We start from the raw sequence: 20,648 nt of genomic DNA, 5'->3' as shown, positions 1-20,648 counted from the left end.
TCAGTCATCAGTCACTATTCTTCTGCTGGACCATCAGTCCCAAGCACTAAGTAAGTAATGTTAATGTTTATAAAATAAAGCATTTTCCTTAAAAAAAAAATAGTCAATAATAGGAAACTCAGATTTGGGATTTTTTTTTCCTAAAACTTTCCAAAAATTCATTTTCTTAGAGCTTTTATTTGTCTTCCACATATACTGAAGGTTTCAACACCCATTTTTCAGCATCTAAGAAAGTTGTGAAAGTGCCTTTTGTGTGTGTGTATCTGTGTGTGTGCGTGTGTGTGTGTGTGTGTGTGTGTGTGTGTCTACTACCACTGATGCCCTCTTTTGGGTTTCTTGTTTGCCATATGTAGAGTTACTGATGTCACTATTGTAAGCCACCATGGCTCATGGATGTGAGAAACAGCACATGTAAAAACGGCACAGTTAATGTGATCTAGTGTTATGTACAGTCTATTCAGGCAGCCTTGGTGTGCTGGATTGCAGTCAACAATGTCATAGCTACAATTCCCAAATAATCAGATACTACTATTTACCAAGTATAGCAGGAGATACAGTCATTTTTTTTTTAGTTTTTCTTGTAATAATTTTATAACAGTTTAAAGCACGTATACTTATGATATGGATCACAAATAAACCAGTACAATTAAAAGCCCTTATTTAAATTACCCAGAAAATATGGACTTATGGTTCTGGGAGAATATAGTCCATGCCACATTTAGGCAAACATGCCGACTAATTGGATGCTATGGAAGGGTTATTAGTATTGCATCTAATAGTTAAATTGTATTGCTTTTTTCAATTATAATTTTTTATTATTATTATTATTATTATTATTATTTAATTATTTTTACAATGCCAGAGTGAGTCTTAACTTTCAATTTGCCACATCTGAGACGAAATCATCAGTTGATGACTTGCCTAGGTCAGATTGTCCTATGAACATATCTGGGCTGTTTTTGTTTTAACTTATACAGGTGGACCCAGCTGACTCTGCATAGACCATTTGTAGTCAGGTGTTTTTGATTTCTGTAAGAGAGCTCCATAACTGAGAGGCAGGATATGATATATGGAGACAAACATAGTAGGATGGCTCTTCATACCATAAAAACATTTATTGATACGCATGTATTTCAAGAATCATTCTCAGAAAGAGAGGTGTTAGTCTCTAGTGTTTTACCCAAGAGATAGAGTTATGTGGGTATTTCTGAAGTTTGAATGTATAAGGAAACAGAGTAATTACCCCATTGCTGCTTCTTTGACCTTTTTAATTGATCCCTACTGAGGACTTGGAATAACTTGAAGTATAACTAAGACTTTAAGGAAATTTTTTTTATTGTTAAATTCTTTCCCCAAACTTCCAATAATTATGTGTGTATAAAATATTTTTTAATTTGAACTATTAATAATCCTTCCTGTTGGAAGTTTTATCTGAAGTCACCTTTGCCACAATAGAAAATGGTTATTGTTGGCAAAGCATTTCTGAAGATGTGATTTAACTTAGTCTTAAGTTCTAAAGATACAGAATGAGGCAATAGAAGCCAGGGGTAAGGAACTGTAATATTTAAACCCACAGTTGACATTGATCTGTATCTGTTGCTACATCTATTCCTACCTATATACTCTCTCTCTCTCTCTCTCTCTCTCTCTCTCTCTCTCTCTCTCTCTCTTTCTCTCTTTTGAGGTAGTGCCATGGATAATGTGCAGTCCTTAAGGTTTCCAGGAAAATGATCCCCCATTAAGCTATCTTGTCAGCACAACATGCACATTTCAGATGTATAAGAATTTTCACGGATTTGTGTCTTGTGGAAATGAGTTGGTCTTTGAAAATTCTTAACTAAACAACTTTCACTTTAAAATATATGAAAATAAGTCTGACCGTTCAGAAAATCATTTCAAATTCATTCATATGAAACTGGGATAGATTTTAAAGGGGAAAATGAATGTCATAATAGATACATAAAACCAATACAATCTTTTTAAGAACTTGAGACAGTAATCTGGAAAAAAAATCCTGATCCTATCCAATATGCTGTTATTGGATGAATATTAACCAGAAATATGTATTTGTTTTCACTTCCCTCCAGGCACATCCCAATGTCTTCCACTGTGGCAGTAAAGAGTAGGTGGCTGAGGGCTCTGTGTGTTCCACAGCCTTTGTCTTCACCACCCATATCCAAAGAGTTGTCCCAAAATGTCTTCCTATACTGCAGCTATGTTCAGCACTGGATAGCTCCTTCTGAACTTAACAATCAGTTCCTTTAAAATGTAAGTACCAGCTGTTATACAAAGTGAATAAACTGTAATTAATATAAAGAATAAAAATTTAATTAAAAAAATGTAGGTACCAGAGAGTCATGCTGATTGCATCACATCCAAATAAATGTAATAGGTCAACGTGCTTAGAGATTTTGTTGTTGTGTTTTATAATTTTAGACAGTTAATGTGATCACAGGATTTACTTATTTACTTTGTCTCAAAAAGAAAACACCAAACATGAACATAGATAACTGCATCTATATTTACATAAGCACCCAGCTTTCTTGCTTACACAGAGGAAGATTTAATCACCAGCAAAGCTGGAAAGAAATGGCTTTCACTGTGCTTTCAGATCTGAAAATCTTGAGGAGAGTCTTATTAGAAATTAACTTATGTCCTCTTCATCACCATTATCAAATTTAGGATTCCAAACAACTCAGGGAGGTTTAAATTTCAGTATTGTTAAAGTTAATCACTCTAGGTTCTCACTACATACATATCACTATGCATTCATCAATTTGTCAAATGCATATTGACTATAAACTATATGTCATGTGCGTTTGTCACCTATACCTCTGCAGCCACACCACTTAATCTCAAGAATTTTTACAATCTTATCTTGAATGTTATATTTTTTAAATAGCTACTTTATCTAGCATAGGGGTTAAGCAAGAATGCAAACCTTGACACAGACAACCAGCACATACTTGTTCACAAAAGTTGTATCTGGTGTCCACTTCTGAGTTTCATATCTTCAATATGTAACCTTTGAGTAACCACTCCCTTTCTCCAAAGACTTTTCTAGATCAAGCATGGAATCAGACATAAAAATGAATCTCTTCTTCTTTATGAATGCTCTAAACATGAATGTTTGGAAGGGTTGCCCCCTCTCTGTTTTCTTTCGTAAAAACATATAGAAATAAAGTAGGACCAATAAGAGAAAGAAGGAAGGCCATAAGGAGCTCTTCTCAGGGATGGGGATTCCATTTTTGTTTCCTTAAAAAAAAAAAGCCTCTTGAGTGCTGACCTTGTGGGTGAACCAGAGTTAACAACAACCACTACCTCTCTTGAGGAACCCTTCAGGAGGCTCAGAAGAATCTTCACATGTGAAGAAAGTGGGTATCCCTATCCCTTTTCCTCTGTGGGCCACCACCTTAAAACATAGCATTGGTGTGATCAGAAAATTTGAAATGGGTTCGGATAGTGCTAGATAACGGGGAAGAAGCCAATAATTTCAAATAATTTTGGGTGACAGTTTTCCTGCTCTCCATGCCACTTCTGCTTAGATTTTAACTCCAATCTTCAGGGCTTTGAGAGAAGCAGTGTTTCATATTTGTTAATGTTTCTCCAGTTTTCTGCCACATGTAAAGCACTGTGCTCCTGATTGTGGAAATTTTCTATCACAAAAGAGATAGAAATTTGCACTTATTGTCTCATTTCAACAAGTCAAATAGAAAAAACAAAAACAAAAACAAAAAAAAACCTCTTTGCCTTTCTGGATAGGAATTGAACATTTTAGCAAGAGTCCTTCCTCTTGATTAGTTTCTTTAGGTGTATAGATTTTAGTAGGTTTATCCTATATTATATGGACTCCACAAGGAGAGCAACAGAACCAAAAAATCTGAGCATAATGGACTTTCCTGAGACTGATACTCCAACCAAGTACAATGCATGGAGATAACCTAAGACCCCTGCACAGATGTAGCCCATGGCAGTTCAGTATCCAAGTGGGTTCCATTGTAATAAGAACAGGGACTGTCTCTGACATGAACTGATTGGTCTGCTCTTTGATCACCTCCCCCTGAGGGGGAAGCAGCATTACCAGGCCACAGAAGAAGACAATGTATCCACTGCTGATGTGACTTAATTGAGTAGGGTCAGAAGGAAGTAAAAGAAGTCCTCCCCTATCAGTGGACTTAGGAAGGGGCATGCATGTAGAAGGTGGAGAAAGGGAGGGATTGGGACAGGAGGAGGGAGGGAACCACAGGGGGGATACAAAGTGAATAAAATGTAATTAATAAAGAATTTAAAAAAATAATAATTAAAATAAGGATTTAAGAAGCTAGAGTTTTAATTAAACTATTTTTTACTTTCTGACTAAGCAGAAAAAAAGGAAAAAATTTATAAAGAGCAAAACTAAAGTTATTCTTAATCTATAAAGAAAACCTTAACAGTGTATTTTTAAAAATTATGAATGGCTAGAAATCACTATTACTACCCATATACTTTAAATTGTTTTTGATTAAGGCATGGCATATACATGGATGGAAAAATGTTGAACCTCATTGATATATACAATAATCCTCATTAATAAGATGAGATATCTCAGCACAAAATCTATAAAAAAACATACTTATACATATATATAAACTGATAAAAATGTTGAAACTTCAGAATTCTAATCCTTTTTATTTTCCATGGAAAAGTCTCTTACAATGAAAATCTGATACCATGAGGGACTTAAGAAGACAATCTTACATATTTTCTGTATGGAGGGATTGATTCCAGGGCACCAGTTACACTGGGCATGTACTCACCCCCTAAAATTTATCACTACACCCTCTCTTCCTCCCTACCTTTCTTCCTCTCCCTGTCTTCCTCCACTTCTTCCTCTTCTCCTCCTTTCCATTTTATCTTCTCCTTTCCATGTTAAGATTTTTGTGTCTTATTTTATGCCTTATACGTAAATGTCTTTGATAGTAACTATATTAATATTTGAAACACAATTGTCATTTTCTCTAGTCACAGTTGACAATATAGATCGATTACTTAAAATACTTTTTGGAGAGATGCAGACCGGGTGCTGTGTAGCCTTTGTGGCCTGAAACACAGTCTTGGTCACTCCCCGTCCTGAACACTGAGATTCAGGTTTGCATCATATCATAACACCAGCTGAATAGTGCAAGACATTATTAGCAGTTTTCCTAAGCCCAAGTTGACCACCAGTTACATTGACATCAGATCAAACTCTTCCTCTGGGAACTTTAAGAAAACACCGTTTTTCTTCTTCTATACAAGTTTCCATAGGTAGGAACCTACTTCATTCCTCTATAATGCTCACTCCCTGGGTTCAAGTGTGCATGGGTTGTGTAATCTGCTTTATAAGATATATTCTAATTTAATATTTTCTAATTATATTATATAAATTTAATGTATATTCGGTATTTGTTATGCACAGTCCCTCACCCTGAGTGCCTAGAGCATGATTCAGCATATGGAGGTTGAATAAATATAAATTACTAAGAACTATGAATGCATTCCTAGCCCTTTACACATAATCAAGTGTAGCCTGCTTGAAAATCTCTGAATACTCTTTCTCGAAGACACACGCGAAGCTAATCCTGTAGCCATGTTAACCTATGCAGTCCTGATTAAGAAAGAGACCCTGTGCCCCCTGTGTTTGTAATTTATCACTTTGACTCTGTTACGGCATTCCATGAAGACTCCATTATTATCTTGATTTTTCTAAAAGAGAACCATTCATTACATGGTTTTCCCCCCAGAGGAGTATTTTTTTTCTTTGCTCCTTTTTACAGGTTCCACTGAGACAAATGTTATTTGTATCCAATGAAGAAAGATGGTCTTAGTTTCAAGGAAAAAAAAAAAGTCAATGAATTAAGTTGGTTTATTTTTAAGCAGGTCATTTTTCATACTCTAGCTTGCCTGGAGCAAAGCTTGCACTGTCCTGAAACTTCACCCCAGTTTCCCCAGATAATTAAGCATTTACTATTTACTTGCCCAGCATTTCATTTACACGTCCGTCTTCAGTCACTCAGGGTGCACTGCAACTGTTTTCTCACTGCTGGCCTCAAATTAGAGCTTTTGAAAGAAATGCTACGTTTCTCCTTGTCTGTGCCCAAAATGTTATAAGCAAACATATGGTATTGAGGGTGGTGGAGAGAGAAAAGAAAAAAAAGGCAATATTTTTAGACTACAAATAAGCTATTTTGAGCCTTTTGAAGTACCATAATAAAAGCTATTCACAAAAATGATGGTGCATTTTACAATTGCTTCCACTCACTTCTTGTCCAACACTTACACTGTCTTTCACCTATGCTTACTTATAGAGAAAACCTTGGCCTATTTTCACTTTTAGTAGGTCCCTTTCCAAGTCAAAGACCTTCCCTAATATGAGATACACCATGAGTTTCAAGTGGTGGCTTAAGAAAATTCAAAAAAATGGGTGCAGAATCACACAAATTCACTTTTGATATAGCTTCAAACACCTTGATCAAGGAATGCAATGAAGTCTCACTGATCTGTCTTTGGTGACACTCAAATGCTGTTAGTACCTTTATCAAACACAATGTGTGAAATAAATAAACATATATTTGATGAGGTAAGTGGATGCATGCAGCACCATGTAAAATACGTAATAAATGTTCAATTAAGGAATGGCTGTTAATACTCACGTTTTTATTTTTTCTGTCCTAACTATTGGACAGAATGTCTTCATCTGAAGTTGCAGAGATTGTTAACAATCTTTGTAAGCCCTCTCATCATGTGCAAAATAAAGGTTTAGGCATTTCCACTGGCAACATTGTCTAACATGCAGACAGAGAATTGGATCTAGATGGAAGGGAGGTACGGAGGAACTGGGAAGCGTGGAGGGAGGGAAAACCCTTCTCAGGATATATAATATGAGAAAAATCCATTTTCAGTAAAAGGAAAAATAAATTCAGTCAAATATAGAATGTCAAAAAATGCACTGAGTTTCTCTGCATTGTTTACACTATCATTATTGCTAGAAAAACTGACACAAAGATTGCAGTGACCTCAGGAAGAGGAAGATATGTTAACAAGAATTCCTTCCTGCGAGGAAAACCTCCCCTATCAGTGGACTTGGCAAGGGACATGGGTGGAGACGAGGGAGGGAGGATGAAATTGGGAGAGGAGAAGGGAGGAAGCTACAGGGGGCATACAAAATGAATAAACTGTCATTAATAAAAATAAAAATTTAAAAAATATATATAAATTTTTAAAGATTTCAGTTGATTGATTATTTATTCTTATTAAAAAGATATGGCATTAATATGTGATCTATGTATATAATGCATATTAATAAAATAAAAATCAGGAGAATTATTCTTTCAATCTCTTCAAAAAATAATTCCTTTTTTTCATTAAACTTTTCTATATTCTATAATAGAACTTGATTGAACAAAAATTTACTGTGATTTTAAGTTTTTCATTGTTTTTTTTTTTTTTAATTTAAAGGAGAAATAATGATAAATGACCTAGACATTGAAGGCATACCTTTGGAAATGACAAAAATGTTACTAATTCTAAATGAATAGCAAACAAGATATGATTGACATTAAAAGTGGTTGTTTTGTGAAATATTTAAGAAAAAAATAATATTTGAATGTTTGAACACTATAAACCCTAATATATATCCTCTGACTTCTCTATTTTTCTCTATTTTTTATGATCCAGTTACACTTTCTGTGGTAACTCTCTCTCTCCCATTCTCTCTCAAATAATAATCGAATTGTATTTAGGTGCAATGTTCTAGCCCTATGGACACATAAACCCATACAACAGAGAAGACTCATTTATCTCAATCTTGGCCTTCTAGTATAAGAAATTATTTAAAATGTAAGAAGTTGATAGACACAATAATTGCTGATTTAGTTAAGGTCGCACAAGAAATTAAAAAAAAAAAAAAAGAATTGTGTCTCCTGGTGGTTCTGATACCTGAGATAAGTGACAGGACCTTCCTGAGGCAGTAAATAGTTATGACAACAGAACATAATTCCATAATGTGAGACTTTAATAACCACTGGAAAGCAGAATTTATCTGTTCCAAAAACCAAAAGTTCCGTTCTTAATATTCATGTGATGACAAAACAAGATAAAGGTTGTTTATTGTCTCTTATGCTTTGGAATTTCTAAACCTATTGAAAATGTTTTCACACCAAGAATTTGCTGACTGTGCTCCAGCAACAATCTACTTTTCATAAAGATCTTGCACATAGCTGCATTGCACAGCCTGTTGAGTGAGTGGTTCTCTGTCTAATATTTATTCACTTTGTCTGCATGTCTGTCCCTTGCTGGCATGAGAAGGTCCTTATGAAAAATGAAAGAGTCTGACCCCGTCTAACTGATAATGTTTATATTACTGAATTGTGCTGGGTCACTTTCTGAAATCTTTGACAGACAATGTAAGTGCAGAGACATCTCTTTGAGAGAATGCTGTTTTAGTTTGGTTTTCTGATGCTGTGTTAGAATATCAAACGATAGAAACTTGGAGAAGAAAGGGTTTATTTTATTTTATAATTCCCAGATTAGAAGCCATCACAAAGCAAGAATTCAGGATATTAGAGTCATAACTAAAGCAGAAAATGTGGCTGAATACTGCTTATTGACCTGATTCCCACCTCATGATCATCTTCCTTTCTTATACAGCTAAGTCCCACCTGCTACTACTTGCAGTGAGTTTTGTCCTCCTATGTCAATCCACTGTCAAGGAAACACCCCAAAGATATGTCTATATGCCATTTGATAGAGGAAATTCTTCAACTGATATTTCTTTCCTCTTTCTGAATGTGTCAAGATGACACCTAAAGCTAGCTATGACAAATACCTTCATATGTAAGACGTTTCTGTTCATTCCTGAAAATTTCATTACTATATCTAGAATTTTAAATGTGGGTCAAAGTTTGAGAATATTCTTGATGGTTTTGATACATTGATAATTCTCCGGTTTCATCTTACTACTCTTACCATCGTGTTCACTGGTTTCTTAAGAAAGGACTTTTCTGTTATAGCACAAAACTTTCTAGACACATAAAAATCTATCGCTCATTTGCAATATGAGGAACCTCAAACACTCCAAGGATCACTAAGGATTCATCTAAAATGAAGTGAGAACTACCTTGCCTATTCTTGGTTCATTTCTGTTCCCCCTTTTCTAACTGATGGGAATCTGAGATGAAGAACTTCCTTGCCAATTTGGTTTCCTGATGAGTTGGATCTTTCAGTCATGAACCTTCATTAAGCAACTTGCATTCTTAACTTCATATCATTGTCTATTTCTCAGAATTTCCAAATAATCCTTATCCTCTGGTCACCACCAAAGGTATTTAAATTGGATGAAGATTCATTTTAGTTTCCATGCTACCTTGCTTTGGCCTCAAGTTACAGACAAGCCCCTGACAAAACAGTGAGGAATTTCTCTTGATAAGTTTAACTAAAGTTAGAAGAGATACACTAAATGTAGGCAGTACTTACTAGTGAAAAATTTGTTTTTCACCTTTTTGCATTCAAGTTGTGTAGACAAGTTCATCAAACCTGTTGTCATCTTGCTACTGCTCCTACAGCTGCTGTCATTCTCTTTGCATCTGGAACCATTGCTACTCAATACTGACTAATACTAATACTAATACTAATACTGACAAATATCTCTCCTGGAACTATCTAGGCCCTCAAAGCCAGATGGGACTGCTTAGTTCTTGGAATTGTGGATTGACCAGCCACAGGTCCTCAGACTTCCCCAGAAGTCAGCAGCTATTGGTGTATCCCTGAACTGTGTCCTTTAAGTCAATCTAATAATTTCCAATCCCACCTTAATGCACCTATTCATTCTATTGATTCTAGGAACCTTGACACAATTTCCATGTGGATAAAATTAAAATTGCAATTTTCCAATAGTATTTATTTTATCTATTTGTACATAATCTGTCTCTTCCACTCTCAATCTCTTTTATCAGTTTCTTTTTTGAAAAACCAAATGAGGGCAAAAGTTTTAAAGAAACAATAAGAATTAGATTCCCAGGGAACAGTAACCACTTTTTCCTTTCAGCTGAACATATTCAAGTGCAATAATTCAAGAATTTACAAAGACATGTATAAATTTCACTCTGAAGTCACTTTTCCAAGGCCATGCATAATTAGATAACATTTATAGCAAGATTCCTTGTTGACTGAGGAGGGATTCTTTCTTATCGACACCTTAATCAATATAATTTACAGGTGCTTTTCTATTCTAAGCATATATTTTACATTTATTCTTTATTTATTATTGAATTTTGAATCAATTTCATTGTAACTTCTTTAGATAAAACTGTCACTCTTATCTACCCAATATTTTCTTACCAACTACTGTGTGAATTGCTAGAGTATCATTTCTCTGCAGACCATTATTCAAACTGAGAACAGAATTAACTTATGAAAATACATATCACACAATTTTATACCAGCAAACTACAAACAACAAAGCTTAAGTGAATGTGCTGATATGGATCTCTATTACACTGGCTGAAAATCAAAATAATGAATATAGTTGAAAGTATTTAATTAGGCAATATATATATATATGTATATATATGTATATGTATATATATATATATATATATATATATATCCTTAAAATGTTTACTGTATTAGGGAGCTTTAGTTATGTACACCAAACAACAATTTATTCATCAGATATAAAATACTTAAAAAAGCATCACTTTTCTTACTATATTTATATTGGGAAAGAAACCATGTCTTCTGAAATAAAACGTGAGACACTTGAAAGCAAATACTAGCCTGTGTATAAAAAGTCCAGGTGAACAAGAGTTAAAAAACAGAATAAGACAATATTGTACTACATTTTCCAACCAATATGTTTGTCTTTTATGGAAGCCTTCCAACAAAACTGTACCCTATCACAACTGAACTTCAAGGTAGCTGGTTATAGTGTTGGTTCATGCCAGGAATTCTAGTACTTGGGAAGTGAGGGCAAAAAGATTAGATATTCAAGGACAGCACTCAAATCTAGGGTCTTGGTAGTGAGCCTGAGCTAGGTGAGACTTTGTACAATTAAGAAAAATAAAGAAAAGAAGAAAGAAAGAGAAGGAAGGAAGAAGGGAGGGTGGTAAGAAAAAAAAAGCAGACAGTGTGAGGGGTGGCGTGAAGAGTTCAAAACATTGAGTATTGACACAATACCTGTGAAACTAAGAATGTAGGAGTAAGAGCTAGACATTTGACATGGTTGTAGGATTGCAGGAAATGTTTAGATTCCCCTTTTCTTTAAATGATGGTTTCATCTGACTTATCCAGAGTCATTTAAAAGTTCAAACGACATAAGTTTATGATAGACTTCCTTCTTCACTGGGGGAACAATCCAATCACAGCCCTAAGTTAATGCACTTTACAGGGCTTTCCTGTTTCCAAACTTAGGCTTACTGCTGTAGCTGTGACCTACTTACATGTAAGTGAACCTCTTAGTTTTGATGCATAGTTTGCTCTTTGAATTTATTTTGAAAAGCACAAAGAACAATTTAATTTTTAATTGTATTAATGACTGACATAATGGCAAGTCATGGAATTTCTCTCAGTAGTGTTGAAAATTTCTGAACCAAATAAAAAATAACACAGGTAGTTTGAATGCCTCTGAACTGCAAAGTGAAGGCAGAAACCACAGGATGGAGAATACAGATATATATATATACTAGAACGTGTTTTTATTAACAATTGTTCTTAACACCTTTGACATCAATAAAATATAATAATGTTATGTATGCTATAATAAAACCCCATGACTTAGTATAGCCTGTCAAATAAATTTAATTTTAGGCTATGTTAAAACATTTAAAAATGAATGCCATCATTTATCAATGTATTGTCCAATGAGACTCTTTTATATTTTGTCTCATTTTAAGACAAGTCAATATCTATATGTGTTTACTTTTTAATTTGTTTTCTGAGGAACTTACTTTAAAATATCTGCCCAATAAGTCCTGGTAATATTAACTGAGTTTGACTTAGTCCATAGAAATGTCTTTATGAAAACTCAAATGCTGAAGACATCAAGAAAGGACTCCTGTGATAAATGTTATGATGGAGATATAACAATGTGTTGAGTGGTCATTGTGCCGCTAATAATTACACAAAGGCAGGATCCTTCCCCACTTTATAAATGGACAAACTGAAACCTAGAAAGTGACTTGTCACTCAACACAAAACTAATAAGTTACTTAATCTATACTTAAATACAATATTAAACTTGCCTCACGTGAACACATTTCCTTCCTTTAGTCCAGGATGAGAAACAGTATTGGACCATCTGTTTAAATGGTGATGGCCAACCGAGGTTCTGTAATTCATTTTAATCAGCATCAGTGATTGCAGACTAACCGTGTGCCTCACAGTGTGCAGTCAAATATTATTGGTAGAGGCAGTGGAATATTTAGCCAGAACATTTCATAAACCAGATCTTAAATGTTTCCCAGAAGCAAAACACATTAAATAGAATTTAAAATGTAAGCCACAAACCTGTTTCAGGCTCAATGGAAAAATACGGCTGTCCTTCCAAGATACTGTAAACCAACTTAGCACTGTTTCCGTAAACAGGGTCGTCAGCATCGGTGGCTGTTACGTTAGTGACAGAGGTACCTAATTTAAAGAAGAAGAAAAAAAAAGAGTGAAAATGGTAAGAAATAGCAAATTCTTTGCCAGGTGCTAAATTTTTGTCAAGTATATAACACATGAGCCCATAGATGATAAAGAAATCCCTCAAAAGACGGAAGTAAACTGCTTTGTCAGAACTTTAAAAACAGGCCAGTATTATAAGAAACAGTACTGCTAGGGTGGAACAATGGATTAAGATACCAGCTTTAGCTTCTATTATTTAAGACGCCTTTGTAGTTTCCATCTTAGGGATATCTATTAGACTCGTGTGAGATTAAGGAATGTGCAAAGGAATCATATCAAAGAAATATGAAACAAAAGGTTAATAATATAATACAGCATGTAGCACTTGAGTTTGGCGAAAGTACACCTGAACGTACCGTTAAACGTTGACTGCTGTAAAAAGCAGCACATAGATATCAGAGGAATATTTTATTCCATCATATTTAATTCCTCAGAATATAAAATAAGATAGGAACCACCAATTAATCAGCTCAGGTAATTAGACCCATGGATAACAGAATGAAAACCTCTTCTCACATTAATCTTCAGGGTTTGTAACAGCAGCCTACACAGAGCTTGCCTGAATGGTAGTATATATGCTAATACAAAATCCCTGTACTAAAGAAGCTTAGAGCTTTGTGGTGGTAAGAAAGAAAAGAAAACAGACAAATTGACTCAGCAACTCAGGTGGATACAAGGGCAGCAACCATGTGTGCCACTTCTGGTCTAGCACAAACAGAATGGTCATGAACATGCTTCTAAGACAGATTTCTCTGAAACTAAATATTAAAGAAATGTCAAGTTTGGCACAGGCAAGTGCACAGAAATCCCAAGAAAGAACTCAAGCATAAGTAAAGGCAAAAATGATCATGGGATAGTCTTGTGACTTTAGAAGCAGTGGAGACCAATGGGGGCCTGGTGTGATTAGAATCAGAGATGAGGGCAGACCTCTGTTAAAAACCATTCACAGAGTAGTTACTCAACATGTTTATTAATCAAGCGGCTAAATGAAAGAATATATCACCTGGTGATTTATTTAAAAGTGCTAGTGCCACAGACCATTCAAAGAAAACATGTATATAAAAGATAACTTGCAGAATTTGTACCTGAGGGTGTCAACCTTTGGAGGTCAGTCAAGGAAACAAAACTTAGCAGGAGTATATAAGCTGCCATGAAACCACAAAAAAAAAAAAAAAAAATGGCTGTAGTAGATCATATGAGGGTATGAAGCAGGGTTTGAGAGCCAGAGTGGTCACAGAGACGTTCATACTGTACAACTTGAGAAATGGTAAATGAGATGGCCCCTGGACTTTGGCCTTGGGCCAAACAGCTGTGTTTGGTTTAGGGCAACCACAAAGTAGTGTCAGCGCTTATCAGCATTGCACTGTCAATTGCTAATGCTCCCAGCAAATCGGGGAAAAGGGTTTTCATCCTGAAGGAGATTCAGGGTGCATCTGAGTAGTATATCTTTGTTGTGATTGAACGAGGATTTAGTTCTTAAAATATCTTATCAATCAAAAATGTTTTTGAGATGCCTTCTTTTTATTTTTTATTTATTTATTTTTGTGTGTGAGGGTGTGTAAAATGCAGGTAACTGCTGAGGCAGATGCTTTCAATTGCAGTTACTGTTCAGAGAAAAAAAAATGTAATCCTATTTCTTGAGCAGTTGATGATTGTAAAAAATATAAATTTATACTCAGAATGATATTTTATAGGTTTTAAAGAATACAGTGCAACAGCTTGCTTTGAATTCCACATATATAAGTCATTCCACCACACATTTGGGAGCACTTCATTTTGGTGTATGTGTGTGTGTGTTGAGGTGTGTGTGTGAACCAAGACTCACTTTTCCTCATTACCTATCAATGTTGCTGTTGAAGATGAATATGTGAAAGAACAAAGACAATTACTTGAATATTACATGGACTTAGGGACAATTGGAGGATAGACTTCTAAACAAGGGGAAGATAAGGAGCTAGAGCACCAAGACAATTTTAGATGAGATGACCCAAAGGGCAGCTAGAGATTCAAGCAAGGATAAAACTATACAGAGCATTTGAAAAACATGTATTATACGCCTGTAGAATTGGCCTTTCAGGTATAGGTCAGTTCCTTATGTGGCCATTTCTGCTCTCAGTGTGGCCAGATTAACTGGAAAACAGACCAATTTTGAAGTTACAGCAGTCTTCCAATTAAGACCTCTAGGGCAAGATGACAAAAAAAATGTACACTCCTTTCAACTTCCTTTTCTTTTTAAAATTTATTCGCTTTACATCTCTATCATAGCTCCCTACATCCTCTACTCCTGGACCCACCCTCCCATTCTATTTCTGCTTTTACCCTCCTCTTCCCCTCAGAAAAGGGGACACACATCCACATACAAACCCATCCTGGCATATCAAGTAACATTAGGTCTAAGCACATCCTCTTCCTCTGAGGCTCAACAAGGTAGTACAGCTGGGTTAAGTGATTCAAAATTAGGCAACAGAGTCCACATAAGAGAGAGCCCTCACTCTAATTGCTAAGACCTTATGAAGACCAAGCTGTTCATATCTATGTGCTAAAATGGTAATCTGATGATTAAGTGAGTGGTCATCACAGTGTGGAAGAGCCTTGATCTCTGTGGCACAGGAGACACTTCCTGAACAGAACAGCATCAGCTCAGGCTCTAAAATCAACAATCAATAAAAGGGACCTCATGAAACGGAAAAGCTTCTGTAAAGCAAAGGACGTGGTCAACAGAACAAAACGACAGCTATAGAGTAGGAAAAGATCTTTACCAACCCTACATAAGACAGATGGCTAATATCCAAAATATATAAAGAAGTTAAGAAATTAAACTCCAACAAACCAAATAATCCAATTAAAAATTGGATATAGAGCTAAATAGAGAATTCTCAACAGAAGAATATCAAAAGGGAGAGAAACATTTAAAGAAATGTTCAACGTCCTTATTAATCAGGGAAATGCAAAAATAAAAATGACTCTGAGATTCCATCTTACACCCATCAGAATGGTGAAGATAAAAACCTCGAGGGACAACACATGCTGGAGAGGATGTGGAGAAAGGGGAACCCTCCTCCATTGCTGGTGATAATGTAAACTTGTACAACCACTTTGGAAATCAGTCTAATACTTTCTCAGACTATTGGGTATAGTGCTACCCCAAGATCCAGCTATATCACTCCTAGGCATATAACTAAAAAATGCTCTACCATACAACAAGAATATTTGCTCAGTTATGTTCATAACAGCTTTATTTATAATAGCCAGAATCTGGATACAACCTAGATGCCCTAAACTGAAGAATGGATACAGCAATGGTGGTACATTTGCACAATGGAATACTACTCAGCTACTAAAAACAAAACAAAACCAAATCATGAAATTTGCAGGCAAATGAATGGAACTAGACAAGATCATACTGAAAGAGGTAACCCAGAACCAGAAAGACATGCATGGTATATTCTCACTTATAATTGGATATTAGCCATATAATACAGGATAACCATACAACCATCCACTGAAGTAAAAGAAAGCTAAATAACAAGGAGAACCCTAGGGAGGATGCTTAATTCTCATTCAGAATGGCAGATAGAACAGACACCAGAAGCAGGTGAAGAGAAGGAACAGGATAGGAGCTTACCATAAATATCCTAAATTAGGCACGTTTAATTCTCATACGACCCTGTGTCAATGAGTCCAGTCACTACCAAAGCATGGGAAAACAGAGGGAACCCTCAAAGATATATCTGTCATCATCAAAATCATCTTCTGCCTTGGCTCAAATTAAGGAATATATATATATATATATGTTGAATAGATAGTTAAATAGTTGAATATATACATACATATATATATATATATGTATATATATATATTCAACTATTTTCTGAAGAAGTTCATTTTTTTTAGATCTTTGGGGCAGATCTGTGCACCAGAGCACTGTGGAAACTTCTGCATACCAAATGGTCTAACTTGTTCTGAAACACATTCCATATCTTCAGGAGAATCACTTAACCTGACAGAATTTCAGACTCCGTGTGTGTGTGTGTGTGTGTGTGTGTGTGTGTGTGTGTGTGTGTAGTTTGGAGGGATAAGCAAATAGATGTTTGTAGGTAGTCCAGAAATTTAAAAATGCTAAACTTTGGAGTAATATTCATGCCTGTAGGCTAGTCTACCAGCTTCCAAAAATTGTACCTTAAATCCCAACCATGATACGATACAGACAATGGTGAAGTATTTTATTAAATCCTCTCAGGCAATTCTGATGGAAGCCATGATTCAAAATATATGTTAAGACTGAACTTTTCACAACTGAACTTCACTCCTTTTGCTTTGGTACATTAATTTCTCTTATGATTACCTTGAAGAGGAAAACTCTTGTTCAGATTTGTCTGCAAACTGAAGCTTATTTAAAACTATCCATCTGGGGAAAGGAGCCACGCAGACCATTTCTCACAGAAAGGAAGGTGAGGAAATGTCCGTGGCCGATTGTTATTCCCAATCTAGTCTCTAACACTTCTGCTTCCCTGTTTATTGTCATCCCAACTCATTTCATTGTGAGAAGCTTCCCGTCTCTGCACTAGTGCACATGGGATGAACTACAAGCTCCATGGCTCAGCTTTTTCACAGGCAAGACAATCATTTTTATTTGGCAGACCTAAAAGTGTTATGTACAACTCTGGATGAAAGAATACAGTTTGTTGTTGTTGTTTTGGTTTTTTTGTTTGTTTGTTTGTTTTTAAGTAACACTGTCTTAAACCAGAATATAACTTTCATTTTTTATCTCTGATTTTTTTTTTAATTCTGTGCATTTAGCCAGACACTTGAACATACCTAATGTTTGGCATCCTTATCTAGATTAACAGACGTGGTAGCAATTGTTACATTGCAGATATGTTTAGATAATTCTGCATAATAATACTGTCCTTGGTTGACTGTATTCTTATTTGTACATAGGTAAAACTGAATACAAATTGTTTTACAATATTCATTGGTAGTAAATGTTTAACTTGAAGTCATTTTTCTTAACTTTACCAGTAATAGGTTTGCATGCATCTTGGAGAGAAAAACATCATAAATGTAGCAATATGAAGGTCAAGGATGGGAAATTCAGTTGAGTGTTCTGTGTGTACGTCTCAAAGTAGAGCAGTATGTTTTAAATGTATTTACCATAAAGATATAATAAGGTAGTAAATATGTTAATAATTCTAAGCTGATTATTATAGAATAGATTCATGAATCCATGTCAATCAAAATAAAATATATACATCAATAAGCTCATATAAAGGAAGTGATTTCATTATTAAATTTGCCAAAAACATGTCTGCATGCACTCTCACATTCATCAGCACATGACCTCTGTCTAATCTATTTCACATCAGTTTTGGCTTCAGAATAAATTGCTCCTAGGTCAGAAAGAGAAGTGTATTGAATGCCGTGAGCACAAAGCCAGGCATCAGGAACACTACCAATACAAGTTTTCTGATGCTACTGGAATAGAAGGCACATGCCAAGATCATGCCAATCCTACATGACTGTGAAGATGCACTACCGGTTTGGGAACCACAACAGTGTTATGTCGAACTTTTGCCCACGTTGTCATCTAAGATATGTCTGCCTGGTGTCTGGCTTCCAGCAATCCACATTCCTGGAGGTTACACACTTGGAAAGGAAAAGGTAGTAGTCCATTCTGTCAGAGAGGATGTTTCTCCTTAGTGATTCAAGACCACTGATGCACCTGTACACTGCCATAGATGTGTGGGGAGGTTTTGTGGATTCATTTGTCAAGTGATTACCCAGAAGAAGGAAAATGGATGCTTTGAAGTTAATCTTGCAGCAGAAAAGATTTCAAGTCAAGCTGCAGTCTAGGCTTCTCCATGGAAATGCGTGCAGAATGCAGAGCACGGAGGCAAATTGAAAAGTGAAAACCTTGCAGGATAATGTTTCTTCAAAGCAGCAAGTGTTGGTGTGTGATAAATAGGACCCTGAGTAATACCCGGGAAATATAACAACCAGGATTCTCTGTTTGTGTTTTCATTTGGAACTGTTTTTGTCCCTTTGTCAAGGATACAAGAGACTCATTTAGCTAGTGACTATAAATTTGACACTGTGCCATTTCTCCAAGAAAGCCCCTATTATAATCCAACTGGATGCTGATCCTAATTATAATAATATAGCTGTTGTCTCTCCAGCTGTTGTCAACAAAAATGATCCCCATCACCTCAATCCAGCTTTCTAGTATCAAGTCATGTATGAACACACCATTCCAAGGTGGTTTCTGTTTTTAACAAACCCATTTTTCTGCATTTAGATTCGTAGTTGAATGAAATGTGCTGATATATTGCACTGCATGGGTTTTAATTAACAGAGGGCCAGCAGTATCGCCCAAATCTTGTCCCGCCTGAAACTTTCCTCCTATTAGCTGCACAACTTACATATTTTTTTCTCCCAATCATGACAGCAAACACTACAAGCAAAATTAACCATCAAAGATGTTAGTCTGTCAGGTTAGAGGTTCTAGTTTGCTGACAAACTAAGATGAAAAGCCTTCGGGAAAATAAGATGTTGGGCTTTAGGTAGCGTAGCTCTGCTAGCTCGGCTATACTTTTTTTATGGGCAAGTCAGCACACCAGTTCTGCACATTATTCAGAAAGAAAAATGCTGGTGCTGACACACTGAGCAGGAAAACAAAGGTTTGGTGCAGCGTGAAAATGCGCACACTGGAAAAGCTAAAACTATTATGATGAGAGGAACACAAACCCCATTTGCAAGGAGTCATTTGCAATACATTCTTAGAGAATAAGCATTGCAATAGCCAGTGGAAAAATAAAGAAGCAGAACCTTTGCAATAGCTGAAATCCGAAGAGGCGTGCACCGCTGGCCTCCTTCTATCGGCTTCAAACTTTTCATTTTAATTTCTAGCTCCCCGTTCCAAGTGCAGTAGGAACAACCCCCAGACTGGGTGCTTAGACATTATCATCTGAACATGCCTTACTTAAACATTCATATACATCACAATGATCTCAAGCCTTACAGGTCGGAGCACTGATGGGATTCTTCTCATTAGTTTAATAAAAGTAAACCCTTGGCTCATCCTTCTTATTAATTTCCCCAAGCACTGTGCAACACAATAGGTACGTGGGTACAGTGGTCTCCATGACAACATGGCTTGTTTGTTGTGGAGAAGCAGAGCCATAATTTCACATGACCTGCATAACTTGTTGGCATTTAAATTAACACTTACTACAGGCTGAAGCCTGATGTCCTCAGTGTTTTCAGCGTGCCATAGCCAGTCCATTGCTTTGTAGTCTTACGGAACAATTCTTTAAAGCATTCACGTACTTGACTGGCAAACACTTATGTGGGTTTTGTGTAAGTCCATTTCTTTACGTCTTATTTTCTCACTTAAAGTATAACACAATCCTTGTGCAATTAAGGTAAAAAAAAAAAAGACTCAGAAATGCAAACAATTAACTCTTATCACTACCCATTTCTCTAAGTGATACCATAGTCTTCAACTTTTATTTCTCCAGACAGGCATCAAGCAATGTTCCCAGTGGGAAACATGCCCTAAATCCTACTGGTATTTTTCAGTTGTGCTACTTAATTATAGAAGACACGTGCCAAATATCCAAACCTCCAAGGCTGCCTTAGGGGGTCTTTACAGGCTGAGGAAGATTATACATGGATCTCAAAAAAAAAAGTGCTTTTTATAGTTTAACCCTATATATACACAGATCTCTTTGAGAACTAATTTCTGAAGAAAATAGATAGCTCAACCATATGACCATTCAACTTCAGGTCAGAGGAGGATGTTTTGTTTTGTTTTGTTTTTTAGAATCCTGCAGGATTATAGAAGAAAGCTATGTTAGACTGATACCAGAGTATTGCAGTCTTTATTTACTTGATGGTGAGCTCTGGTCGTCAAACCTGACTGAGTACTCAGCTTTAACTCAGGCTCCTTTCTTTAAACACAGCCCATA

The 20,648-nt window shown here is 35.8% G+C and overlaps 1 protein-coding gene across 4 annotated transcripts in view; it reads right to left on the bottom strand.

The window, feature by feature from the left end:
• The window catches only part of Cdh8 (cadherin 8), a 424,317-nt gene that overhangs the window by 206,660 nt on the left and 197,009 nt on the right, over nt 1–20,648 (bottom strand). For all 4 annotated transcript variants that reach the window (XM_060392149.1, XM_060392148.1, XM_060392150.1 and 1 more), the window contains exon 4: nt 12,523–12,642. In XM_060392149.1, the coding sequence (XP_060248132.1) occupies nt 12,523–12,642 (120 nt within the window). The remainder of the gene's footprint in view (nt 1–12,522; nt 12,643–20,648) is intronic.

The sequence above is a fragment of the Meriones unguiculatus genome, chromosome 10 (assembly GCF_030254825.1).
Source record: "Meriones unguiculatus strain TT.TT164.6M chromosome 10, Bangor_MerUng_6.1, whole genome shotgun sequence".
NCBI classification, from domain to species: domain Eukaryota; kingdom Metazoa; phylum Chordata; class Mammalia; order Rodentia; family Muridae; genus Meriones; species Meriones unguiculatus.
This window is presented reverse-complemented; position numbering and strand designations above follow the sequence as displayed.